This window comes from Pomacea canaliculata, linkage group LG8 (assembly GCF_003073045.1).
Source record: "Pomacea canaliculata isolate SZHN2017 linkage group LG8, ASM307304v1, whole genome shotgun sequence".
Lineage (NCBI taxonomy): Eukaryota > Metazoa > Mollusca > Gastropoda > Architaenioglossa > Ampullariidae > Pomacea > Pomacea canaliculata.
In genome coordinates this window covers 25,141,546-25,155,363 of record NC_037597.1, presented here as the reverse complement: position 1 = coordinate 25,155,363, position 13,818 = coordinate 25,141,546, and the positions used below count along the sequence as shown (strand labels likewise).

Genomic DNA, 13,818 nt, shown 5'->3' with positions numbered 1-13,818 from the left:
AATTTCTCAATTTCACCAGTCTAAAATATAAAGACATTTGTTTCGTACTAATTTTACATATTTTACAGCGCCAAACATATACTCAATTCCAATTTTGTCTGAATCATGGCAAATGTATCCAGACAAAATGGCGGCCGTAGTTAAGAGGCAGATACGTCGGGGCTATCCTGCTAGGTTACAGGTGAAAAATAGGTCTGACAAACAGATAAATCCCCTGCATCTTACTATTTCAAAGAAGCAGGCAGAGCTGTTAAAAAAAGAAAAAGACGATGACATATTTGTATGTGCACTTCGAGTAAGTAGGCACGAAAATTCCTCAGTTCCTTCGGACAACACTAACATACCAACAGATGAGTCTCAGGCAGGGTCTTCTCGTGCTGCCTCGGCATTTTGTTCATCTGAAGACATTGCTGTTTGTGTGTGGGCGGAAATCGATATTCCAAATCTAAATGTAAATGACCTGATGAAAGAATACTTCGATGATGTTGCTGGTGAAATCAGAGTCACTTTGTATTGTACTGATATGTTTATGGAACATTACAATCTTGAAGATTGTGACGACATATACATACGACCGTTACAGGTTTACCCAATTACAAGGGCAATCTTCATAGTATCTGATGCGAAAGCATATGAATGGCTGCAACAGGAAACTTTCAGCAGCGGTCTCATAATGGAAATTTGTAAACATCCCATTTTGGTTGTTCAGAATGATGTTCTTTTGGCACCTTACCCAACAATATTTCTTAATGATGCCAACTTTCATTGTGATTGGTTTCGCAAGATGAAAGCAATTGCCTGTGCTCCCTTTATGATTGGCTCAATGTCTGTCAAAACAGAAATTATTGTGTGTTATGAAGAGGAAGCAGAACGCCTGTCATATGATCATGGCCACCTGTCCACATCTCATCTAGACAAATATGTCACTGGTGGATTGTATGTCTCAGACTTCTGCAGATCTCTTTCAGCAGAGGAAACAGACGGTGTCTTTCATGATGTTGATAGAATGACATTTAATGCTTGTGTAATTCAGCAGGAGCGAAACTGGCAGATGGTTTTGAGTTGCACAGATGATATAGACTTGAACACTATTATTGGTATTCCTGACAAGCTTATGCGCCAGCATGGTTTGGTTGATGGAAGTCTGATAAAAATTTTACTTGTAGATAAAAATGTAGAGGTTCAGTCTCCCAGTGCATCAGGTGATGCAAACAATATGGCAAGCACCAACAGAGAGAAGTTTGTGCGGGTGAAGTGCCTGTCAAGGCAGTTGAGTAACACAGACAACGTATTCATTTCCTATATACTCCTTTTTAATCTTCAGGATGGACCACCAATCAACATGGCTCCAGTTATTAAAGCTGAGGTAAGGCAGCTGAGCAAAATATATATGTTATCTCAAATATTAAAAGAAATGGGCATTTGTTTGATTTTTGTATAAATGACTGATGAAATTATGAACAAACTCAAATGTTGAAAGACTGTCCCAGGCATAGTTGTCTTAATAATGAAGCATAAAATTAATCTGCTTTCTTATAGGCTACACATGACATTATCAAACTTGGTGTTTTCATTGAAGAGTCTATATTGTGTTAATGGTTTTAAAAGAAGGTCAAAAATCTGTAATATTGTCACTGCTTGAGCACCAGACAGTAGAACTAGGACTAGTGGGGTACAAAATCTGTTTTCTTAAGGTTTGGGTAGAATTTATCTCCATAAAATCTGGGCCCACAAACATCACTGTGCACACAAAGAGATCAAAATTGGGATATCACGTTTGTACTGATGCACCTAATTAGCATATTTAGCTCTCTGTAGCCAAGATCTTCACAAAAATAAGGAAAAGGTGTCCCAATACCTTTTTTCAGGTCATTTTGGGAGTAAGATGATAGGAGACTTTTCTTGGGAATAGCTTTACAAGAGGGCAGTGCCTATCTCCTCTCCCTTGCTGAATTTTACTTCTCTGTCTCCTTAAAAGGCTAAAACAAATCAATAGCACCTATTTTAAATTTGAACATATGGTAATTAAATAAAATTTCATGTTGACAGAAATCCATACGCGCCATAGAACCAGATGTGAATGGGGGGTATTTGCCATCTAGTATGTCTAGATCCTTGGTTGGCAACATTCAGATTGCATCAGAAATGCAGGTTGCCATTGTCAATTCACCCAGCTACAACCCCACATGCAGGTACTTTGAAGCTCTAAAGAAGCATTTCCAAACACCCAGAATATTGAATGTGGGAGATGTCTTTGCTGTGAGAAGCTCAGGTGAGTCTTATTCCCTTCTGATCTTCTCCATCACTTTTGATGTACATGTTATTTGTGTACATCATTTTTGATAAAGCTTTATGAGTTACTAGATCCTGTTGGAAAAGACTATGCCATGTCAAATTATCATTCTTTTACTTTAGTGGTTAGTGATTAGCTATATGTTTCAATACAGCATACATATCAAGCTACAGTGCAGGGTTTTTTTTGAAGGCCAGTTTGCAAAAAACATGAGGAAGGTTAATTTTGTTATTTTTTTAGAAAGTGAGTGACCTGCATAAAATGTCTTGACCAGTCTTTTGAGCACTATTTGCTAACATTCACCAGAATGGTATATTTACACATAACAGTAATGTAAAGGGTATGATTATGGTTTAGATGATCCTGAATTTTGGCAAGATGCCAAACTGGACACTGGTCTTCGTAAACCTGTCATGTTCTTCAAGGTTGGGTATATGGCTCCTCGACAGCCAGCCATGTATCCATACTACGTTTCCAATGAGTTCACTAATGTCTCTCAGGTTGGTTCAAAAATCTTCTTGATGGGTAAAAGGTGAAGGAGAAAAATTTTATCTGTATGTTGTTGTGAGGGTGGAATTATAAATATGTAAGTCCAGCAAATGGAACCCAGTTTCTGGCAGGCCTATGATTGGTTACTTTATAGAAAAATCATCTACCTCAGGTTGGTAAAGGTCTCCCAAACCTCTTGATGTTTGTGTCGCAAGGCTTAGAACCACTTTTTTCTAGGGACCAGCTTTTTTGTCCATGTGGTGTCCATCTCATCTTCACTGTCTTTCCTTGCCAACACTCTTAAGTAGTCAGGTCAACTGCTTGGTCAATTTGTGGGAAATGAATATACCACATAGGTATCGAACCACCAAGTGTCTGCACCTCCAACCTTAGTAGTTGTACCAGCTTACCCAGAGTATAGGTAAGCAAATGGGATCAGATTTTGCTAATAAACAACAGTTTACAAGGCTGAAAAGAGCATCCACCATTGTTGGTATGCCAGTGTAGTATTTATTTTACAAAAAAAGTGTATTTCTAATTTTTTGGTTTTGTTTTGTTATTTTTTCAGGTAGGGTCAGTTCATAGCTATGTTCCATTGGGTGCAGACAAATACCTGTCACCCCACAACACAACCTATGGTCAAGGCATAACATGTCATGGACTAGACAAATATGTCCTAAAGCTTCAGTCACTTGTCCTGCCACACATCCGGCATCAGTAGGTTGTTCATTCTCTCATGTGACTGTTATTAAAAAAAAAACTCCACCCCCAGATTATTTCTTTGATTCTGTGTTGGAATTATTATAAAGGACTTATGAAGAGACTCAGGCATGCACATTTTTGATAGATGCTGCACCTGTTTATAGGGCTAGCATCTTCCCATGATGTAGCCATATTATTAGTTGCTGACTAGTGTCAGACACCAAAATGTCATTTACTTGTGTTTAAGAAGAATTATCTATAAGTATGTGGATTTCCCCTCACCATTATCTGTCAGAATAGTAGTGAAATATATGTGTGAGAGAGAGAGAAAGAGCACATGAGGGACAAATGTGTGGGTAGGGAAGGGATGTGTGTATGTGTGCATGCTTGCAGGGCCGCTGAGATTATTTTCCCAGTATAAAATATGTTTACAATTCTATTGTCAATATCTACAATTCCTTCAGTAAGATAATATAGACCGCAAACATTAGTACACTAGGATTTACATCAGTACTTGAACATAGAGTTGTTTACATGCGAGTGGTTAGTAAATGAGGAAAATTGACATTTAAGGATAAAACTTGTATTTCCCCGCTCCATAGAACATATCCCCAGAGTTAGGAATGTTAAGTCAACCCTTAAAAGGAAAAGAAGACTGAAAAAAATGCTTTCTGCCAGAATGCAAAACTACAGTTTACTAATGTTACTGGGATTTGTGAAATGTGGCAGTTTATTTGATGGTTGTGTTTATTAGAGTTGATGGGATACACATGCTGGAAATGCTCCCCTCTATACTTTTGGCTGGGTCAGAGGGCATTGGTAAGACCACCATTGTGGAGACAGTGGCCCGCAGGCTTTATATACAAGTACAGCAGGTCAGTGTTTATGTGCTTGGCCTTTTGTAGAGAAGTGAATATGCTCTCAGGTTGAAGATCATTTTTTTCTATTCAACTTCAGGTTTTTACATGCACACACACACATGCATGTGCACACACTTATATATAAATTTGTGGACTTCCTTTTCTTAATTTGCACTAGCTCTCATTAAATATGGAGTTTTTAATCTATATTATTCCATAACATGGTAATGTGGTTAAAAATGGTAATACTCATTATGAGTAATGCAGAATAATAGGACTTTTGGTCATACAGGCAACAGGCTAGTAGGTGCTAATCTGAGGAAGCATTTTGTGACCAGGTTAACTGTCATGACCTGTGTGGAGACACAGCACATTCAGTGGAAGCCAAGATGAAGACAACTTTTCTCTCAGGTACCTCAATGTAATCTTAATATTTAGGATTTATATTTATTATGAGTGAAATGCTTTTACACCTATGATATAATGTGGGTGTTATGTTCTTGATGGGGAAATAAAAGGCAGTAGATGTTAGACAGATTTCTTTTACTTTTCTCAGCATTATATTTACATCTGTGCCTTTAAATGTTGGCCCAAATTGCTTTTCATTTATTATTTGTTTTTGCGAAATAGTATCTTTTTTTTATCCAGTCCCTTTATTTTGCTTGAAAGGCACCAACCAAACGCAAGGGGTATTGACGCTTACACAATGTGAGTGCAATTATTTTAAAGCACTGACAAGCTACCAACAATAAATTGACTAAGGTCCAAAATTATCTAACCTTTTTCATTAGAATGGCCACATTATTTTCTTTTCGCTCAGATGTGACTTTTGCTTGTATTGCAGCTGCTATATATGCTCCTTGTATCCTACTTCTAAAGAACATAGATGTGATTGGCAAAGAGAAGATGGCACTACAGAAGGTATTTGGAAACAAATCTGAATTAATCGCTTCACACTGAGATACTTGTACTGCTGTACAATATAGTGTACAATACTATCATTTCATTAACAAATCTGACTCATTGCGGTCACACTGTTTACGAAGTCACACCATATACATATGCACAGTGCTTTTATTATTTTTTTAATTCGCAGATGGTTAATAGTACAAGAACAAAAATAGCTTATTTTAGAACTGAATCATTTCTCTACAAGTTACTTTCCTTGGTATGTACAACAGGACATGCAGTCTTTTTCAACTTTAAATTCTTTGTGGTATAGTGAGGAAAATGTGATAGAATACACGGGTTGATGTTCCCCCTGTTTTCTGTCAGTTTCATCAACAAAATTAGCCAAATTACTGTGTCTCTTGTGATTTTTCTGATTCTGGATAATATGTATATATTCACATTAGGAGGAAAAATGTTTACTTGTGTGTATTAATAACTAAAGCTTTTTATACATATGTTTTCACTTTACTTCCAAAAATTCAAATCTGAAAGGTGCATTTGTGTATGCTGATAGATGTGAATTTTCTGTTTAAAAAAAAATACCAGGGCGGTGACCTTATTATGTTAAGCTGCTTGACAATGCTAAACAATATAGTATACAATATATTGTATTTCATAAACAGATCTTTAGCCATACATCTCTCATTGGCATTTCCAACTTGCTCTGGGTTTTGGCAGATCCTAGGGTGATAAACAGCTTCTATGAAAATATCACAGAGCTTGTCACACAGATAAAGCAGTTCCCTGTGGTTGTTGTGGCAACAACACATTCTCTCAGCAACCTTTCAGAGGATATGCACCAGTGCTTTCTCCATGAGCTGCATATGGAGGTTTGTACAGGGTGAAAGACAAAATGTAAAGATTTCCAAACTCACTCAGATTTCCTAGCTTTTAAGTACAAGTCTTAACCACTTACACAACAGCTCCGATGTTTCATATGACTGATGCTTATTCATCCATTGGGTCAAGTCTCAAAATTTATAGCACAAAGTCCTCTTCTGTTTCATGAGACATAAGCTGTCAAACAGCAACAACCCAGCTGTGCAGAGAAGAAAGTCAAAGCATGATAGTGGGATGAATAAATGGCTTACATTACCAAGGGGGTCTAGCTAGAGAGCCGGTTGGAAGCATACATTATCTGTACATCTTTTAAAAAGAAGTCATGGCTTGTCATCTTTCTTTGCACAGAATGAAAGTTCTGTCGCAGTTTTTATGATACCCATCTATTTTTTTATATTTTTAGTAGCTTTTTACCATCACGACAATTTGAGCAAAAAAATGACCTGGGCATTGTATAAATTTGAATGGGTAGTGAATAGGGTAAAACTGAGAGTTAAAACTTATACTGTGCTTATACAGGCACCCACAGAGATGGAAAGGGGGGAAATAATCCATGGACTTTTGGAGAGTGAAAATGTTTCAGCAGACGTTTCCATCAGTCACATTGCTCAGAGAACAGCAGTGAGTAATGTATTTTCTCTATCACCATTTACAGTTTTATTTTTGCCTTCAAATAATGTGTCACTTTTTTAGTAGGAAGATAAAATGATAACAAAATGCTATGATTGATTTATAGAATAAGCTGGCAAATTACTTTGGTAGGTAGTTTTGTGCATGTGCAGGTTGTCAGCTTGATAAAAATGTTTGTGTTTAGTATAGTAACTGCTTTATTCATTTATTTTTAGGGCTTTGTGCTGGGTGACCTCATTGTCTTGATACAGATTACAAAAAGAGAGGCTTATTCAAAAGCCCTGAAAATTTGGTAAGCACTTCTTCGTTTTCAGAAAATGGTTGCGAGGAAAAAAAAACCAGTGTGTGGTGTGCTGTGTCAGTCATGGTTTCTCTTAGGTGGAGTTGTTACTAAATTACTAAATTAGGCTCACATTGGTCAAGATGGTGGTCCATGGCTGTATTGGAATCTGCCTTTTCTCACCTTAGTCAAACAGGTACTCAGAGACTTAGCATGGAAGATGAAGAGGATCTGGCCCTGGCAGGTGTGATCTTAGAGCAGAGTGACTTTGAGCAAGCACTCAACGTTATGCAGTCCACTCACTCAGATGCCATAGGTGCTCCAAAGGTGAGCTGCAGCATTAGAGCATATGACTGCTGCTTTCCAAATTTAAGGCTGTTCATGTTTATATATAAAACATATATAAGATATTTTTTATGATTTTGTTGATGTTACTTTTTCTCCATGTGCTATGTTTTGTCTGTTTTATTCTTTTTTCAGGTTTTATTTCTCTCTTTCTTTCATACACCTGCAAGCATTTTTAATGTGTAAAATATGGATGTATACAGATTCGCACATAGTTACACAATGAACATTTTCTTTCTATATTATGCTTTCAGATCCCAAATGTTCAATGGAGTGATGTAGGTGGCCTGATAAGTGTCAAAAGAGACATCTTAGATACCATACAACTGCCTCTGCAACATCCAGAGCTTCTGGCTGCAGGACTCCGTCGCTCAGGTCACTTACAAAAGCTAATGTAATTGGAACATAGCAGCAAGTCTGGTTTTCATAGGTCTTCAAGCTGTATTAGGACACTGCTTTAAGATGCACTAGAATTCTAAAACACACTAGAGTTTTAGCAATAATTGGGGCTGTGCAAATCCTAGGTTTGAAGTTGGTGTATTTTGGTTAAAAATTATTGCTTTTTACAAAATTTTAAAAAGCAACACTTTCTGAAACTGTTAAATGTTATTCAATAGAATATCTGTGTTGAAAAAATAAAAACACTTGCACATGAATGTATATGTGCAAAATAAAAAAGATTGTTTTAATAACGTTGAGAATTCACTACTGCAAAAGTCTTGTCACTAGCTGTCAGCTATTGTTAAACGATTATCATTCTTTAAAACATGTGCTGGATGAGATCAGTTTAGTTTGTTTTCAGACTGTGCTATAAGGAGGACATATTCTGTTGCAGGTGTCTTACTTTATGGCCCACCTGGAACTGGAAAGACTTTGCTTGCCAAGGCTGTTGCCACGGAGTGTTCTCTTAATTTCCTCAGGTGGGTCTTTTCTGCCCAGTCAGTTAGCTATGTCCCAGCTTTGAGCACCTGATTTATGTTGCAAATATTAAGTCTTGAGCCATTTTAAGAAGTTGAGACGAAATAAAAGACAGACTTTTTTGTGCACACTCCAATACTCATTACCCACCCATTCTCAGCATATGTGGGCAGGAAACATAACATAGGCATCTGATCACCGCTGCTTAGGAAGCTGTCCTGAAGAACTTGCTTTAATTTGGCACTTTTTTCTGACAAATGGCAGTCATACAACTAATATTTGCTTGGAGAGTGTTGAATTATCTCCTCTAGGGTTTTAACAGCTTTAAGTTGCTCCACAATATTTACTGATGTAAAACTTTGTGTGTAGGCCTACCATGGTTTTTCTTATTTAAATAAGAAAGAATAATAAAAAAATTAGAAGAGCAAATAAGAAAAATACTTTAGTAATGACCGACCTCTGCTGGTATAATCAGTAACTTATGAATCTGACGAGAATCTTCTTTTAAAAAACATCAATGAACTGTATCTTCATATTAAAGATTTGTCACTGCAAATCTTACCTGCCAAAGTAACACAGTACTCAACCTTTATCCAGGTGGCATAATCTTCAGCTTCATAATTTTTGCCTGCATCCAGGCCAGTCTGCATTCTTGAACCCTGTTGTCTGTGTCTCTGCAGCACAATGTAGTGGTCTTACACCTGTTTAACAAGGCTTAGACTTTCCATTTGAGTGCTTACTCGAATTACTCTGCATAGCTCCTAACGCTTATTTTGGTCATGTCTACCTGAGCAGCTAAAAAAGGAAGACATGATATTTTTGTTATAATGTCATCAGGAAAGAGTCAACAATTCTTTTTCTTTTGTGGACAGTGTGAAAGGACCAGAGCTGATCAACATGTATGTTGGGCAGAGTGAGGCGAATGTTCGTGAAGGTAACTGTCTTTACCCTAAATGATATTTTATTTGATCTTGTTGTTTAAATGTCTAAGCATCGTGTGTGGTGTTTAAACTAGCATCTAAATAATAGGTGTGATCTATGTTTTGATCATTTTGCTGTCCATCCAGTTTTCAAGAGGGCACGCAGTGCTTCACCTTGTGTCATCTTCTTTGATGAGCTTGACTCACTGGCTCCCAACCGTGGGCGGAGTGGAGACTCTGGAGGTGTCATGGATAGGTACATCTACATTTAGGGACTTGCTGTTGACATTAGCTGTTATTTTTGACAACACTAGGAACTAGCTATGTCTGTATTAATTTTTTGTTGTCAGTTTAACACAAAGAAAGCATAATTCTGCTAGAAGTGGCAGTATTTTGCTAATACAAACTGTCATTTCAAATGTCAAAACTAATGAAAACTCACATTGATAAAAGGTTTTAAAGTTGCAAAGTGAGACAAGATTTTGTTAAAGTTGTACCACCACTGCTATCAGATCTGCATTATAAAATGATTTTATTATTATTATTTAACAGAGTAGTGTCACAGCTGTTAGCAGAGTTAGATGGCTTACACAAGTCTCATGATGTGTTTGTCATTGGAGCAACCAACCGTCCTGACCTCCTAGACCCAGCTTTGCTCCGACCTGGCCGGTCAGCTAAACATGGCTTTTGTACATACAAGCCCTAGAAACATAAGATTAATGAAACACAGAAACTTAATATATTTTTTTTAAATACTTTTGCCAATAACAATATTATTCATTTTTGTAGCCTTTCTCTGCAAAAAAAAAAATTTTTGTTTGTAATTTTAATCCTCCTCCATATTTGATGCCTAAATAGAGTCAGTTGACAGAGTAAAGCAGCATTCTGACTTTCATGGTGTGGTATAATAAACATCATTATTCCCATAGATTTGACAAGCTGCTATACCTTGGAGTAGCAGAGGATCGAGAATCGCAGATCAATATTCTGGCAGCAGTCACCAGAAAGTAAGTTCTCATGTATTTATTTAACTGAATAAATGTAGGCATCATTGTGCTTTTTGTCACCATACCTTTTATTTATTAAATAGTTTGATTCACAAAGGGCAATAACAACACAGTTTCTCAAATAATTGAATTTGCGCTTCTGGTTTATTCATTTCTATATTTTTCTTGTGAAGTCCCATCTGTAGTAGTAGCAGGGAATCAATTGTGAAAGCTTCCTCTATGTAGGTTGCACCATTGTGCTCATGAAATCCTTATATTTCACATGGGTTATTTATGGTGATTAAATTTGTGTGTGACATTTAGTGACTCGAACAAAAAGAATCTAGCTTCATTTATTTCCTTTAATTTTCACCTTCTAAAATGAAGAATGCCACGAAAAAATAAATATGTATATATTGTACTCAGATCTTTTTTTATGTGATCTGAAGACCAGCACATGACTTGCGTAATTAATGTCATTTTTATCATGTGTGTTTTTGCTACTGTCTGAAGCTAACTGCCCACCATATTTCAGGGATCTAAACTCTTGAGCCTCCTTGTAGAATCAAAATAGTAATTTCTGTAATTTTATCAAATTTGTTTGTCAAAGTTTCCTTAAATCAAAATGTGACTTAGTATTTCCATGTCAACAAACAAGCTAATTAACTGTCTGGTGTTAGAAGAATTTGACTTTTCTTATTTAGGTTTAAATTGGAAGAAGGACTTCAGCTGTCAAAAGTTGTAGAAAAGTGTCCTTGGAATATGACTGGTGCTGATTTCTATGCACTGTGTGCTGATGCCATGCTTAACGCTGTCAAATATAAGATTGAGCAGCTTGAAAAAGGTGAGCATATATAATTTTAATAAGGTATTTTCTTCTTGTTTTTGAGAGAACACCATTCACACTTAACATTCAATATCCCCAACACCACTTTATTTAAACATGGATTAACAGCAGGGACTAGCTGTATGAATGTCATGTTGATGTGACTGTATGAAAGTTAGTGATTGTAGCTTTAAGGATGTTAGTGATTGTGATTATATAAATGATGTGGTTGTGACTGTATGAATATTTTTTCCACTGGTTTCCTGCAGGGGAAGAAGTGGATCAGAGTAACATTGCAGTGACAGAAAAAGACTTTGATATGGCACTTAAGACACTAGTGCCATCTGTTTCATCACAGGAGCTCGAACGTTACAAAGACATTAAGAGCAAATTTGCATCAATGTAAAATTTACTCAAGGTCAATAATGCTACCTGTTTATGAATCATGAACAAGAGTGCTATGATAAACAAGATACATATTTTTGTGTGAAAGATAACCAAAAAGTGTCAGGTGAGTATGCTTGCAATATGCATGTTCAAATTGATGTGATATCCTGTCTTTTCATTTCAGCATAATTTCAGGGGTTATTAATGTAATTGGTGCTGTTTTAAAAGCTGTGAGATGTTTTACCCTCAAATGTTTGCTTAGTTTTGTTTTTTCCCTAAGGTATCACTGCAGTTCTGACAATAACACGTTTTCTTTTCATTTACTAAGCTGTATGAATGTGTCCTCCACGTTCTTTTTTGCACCCAAACAGCACTCCCACTGGTCTAGCCACATCTATGCCTTCAGTAAGGGCAGTATATACTTATGCAGTTGCTTTTAGGCTGCAGACACACATTGGTGAGGGTGCCAGCATTATCTTCTTGAACATATGAGCATTCACTTTGAAGTCAGAGGACTTGCTGCTATTCAAGAAAATGGTAGGCATCATAATATGGAAGTGGGATGCATATCAGTGTTCTCAAGCTTCTTTTTCTTTGTTATTGTTTCTCTATTAATGGCTGCTTTCCTCTTGTTCCTTTACTTGGCAAGCTGATTAACTGTCTCATTCCTTGGTGATAACACTTTATTAGGTGTTGGTTCTAAATATATTGTGTAGTTAAGATTTGCATCCGTGGTTATTCTCTCAATCTTTTTTCCATTATCTTTAGCATTTCTTTGTAACAATCAACTAGAATGGCCAGATACTCTTAGGGATATGCAGATTGGTCTCAAGCAGCTTTGAGAAGCATTTCAAAATGTTCTTTTTACCTTATAGCTATTAAAAACATTGAAGAATATAAAGTTCCTTTACCACCATCACCCACTCACAGGCTTCAGTTTCCCCTGAAACTTTCATTTCTTCATATATATATATTGTGTCATATTTTCTAAAAACCAAATTTGTCAATTGGTAGAAGTTTAAGAGACTGCATGGTGTGTAACAAATCACTGAAAGAGATTGCGTGTGTGTGCAATAAGAAATACATTATAGCTTCTCATGCCTTAAACACTGTTAGGGTCTTTACAATGCGCATAATAAAATAAATCCTTTGTGATCAACTTTATTTTAGATTTCTTTGACCGCTTGTGGCTTTCTGCCAGATGACTTGTTTGAGTGTTCATCTCAGTGTGGAAATAAAACTTTCTCCTCATGTTTCAGTTCACTAACTTTTTCAGCTGCACTCATATTTATACACCTAAATTCCAGAAATCATGCAGAAGATTCACACACACCCTCCCCCTTGCTAATCCGGAAAAAAATTAAATGCAATATTTCATGCGAAAAAAACAGGAAGTGAAGAGTACGAACAACTGCCGTATAAACAAGCGCTGATGAAACAATTTTTAAAAGGTAGACCCTAAAACTAAGCTGGTTCAGTGCGTGTTGAAAACAGTTGTACATAATGTACCGTTTGCATTTCCACTAGTCTAAAATGTAAGGTCAAGGCCACAACCTAGTGACAAAGGTAATGTGAAAGCAGGAGCCTAACCATGGATGTATAAGTTCGCGGCTTAACCCTCTGTTTCCGAGTTTGAATCTTGCATGATTAATGGATACCCTTTTATTGCTTCGCGAATAAAAAGAGCTTTCTGGTCAAAACTCGAACCTGAGTCCTGCTCCGCCATCAAACGCATGTACGATCGAGTACTGCGTTGCTTCATCACAATAACATTTACATTTTATTTCCTAGACCTTCATACACTCTCTGGTACATCACTGCAGATACAATCGAGTGCTGTTGATGAACGAGATCAAACAGTAATACGCACTTCGAAATCATTTTACCAAGAAATACGTCTGTACTCAGCCCCTAATAGATTATAGCTATAGCTGATAGTATACCGTGTTTCCCTGAAAATAAACCGTAGAAATTTTTTTTTTCAGGATGCTCGTGGTATAAGCCCTAACCCAACCACAAGACATGGTTAAGATCGCCAGCCATTCGGGCGGATCGAGTTCGATCGTAGTGATACTAATATATAGATAAAACAACGTTAGTTACGAGTTATGACGATGTTCGAGGCGATGACTTTTCGAAGAAATGTAGATTTTTGTACTTGAATTACAATAGATGTACATAAAAAAATTGACATCGCTTTGTTTTGGAGCAAAACTTGATTATAAGACCCAGTCTTATTTTCGGAGAAACACGGTATACTAGCTATCTCTTAAACCTTAAATTCCTACTGCAGTTTTAAAAAACAGTTACGGAAACGGAAATCCGCGTTTTTGCGCCGCTGCTTTCGGTTGACAGTCGAACAAGAAATAAATGCGAAGGACATGCCACATG

At 36.8% G+C, this 13,818-nt stretch overlaps 1 protein-coding gene across 1 annotated transcript; it reads left to right on the top strand.

Moving 5' to 3' along the window:
- Positions 1-125: 125 nt before the first annotated feature.
- Positions 126-12,587, top strand: LOC112570038 (peroxisome assembly factor 2-like). The gene is given in 20 exon segments (XM_025248225.1): positions 126-1,366; positions 2,050-2,272; positions 2,651-2,793; positions 3,351-3,499; positions 4,239-4,359; positions 4,683-4,755; positions 5,189-5,245; positions 5,248-5,265; positions 5,974-6,125; positions 6,655-6,756; positions 6,981-7,057; positions 7,234-7,372; positions 7,645-7,765; positions 8,226-8,310; positions 9,181-9,242; positions 9,376-9,484; positions 9,781-9,897; positions 10,158-10,235; positions 10,919-11,058; positions 11,310-12,587. Coding segments are annotated over 20 exon segments (3,342 nt in total). The 5' UTR covers positions 126-127; the 3' UTR covers positions 11,447-12,587.
- The last annotated feature ends 1,231 nt before the right edge of the window (positions 12,588-13,818 follow it).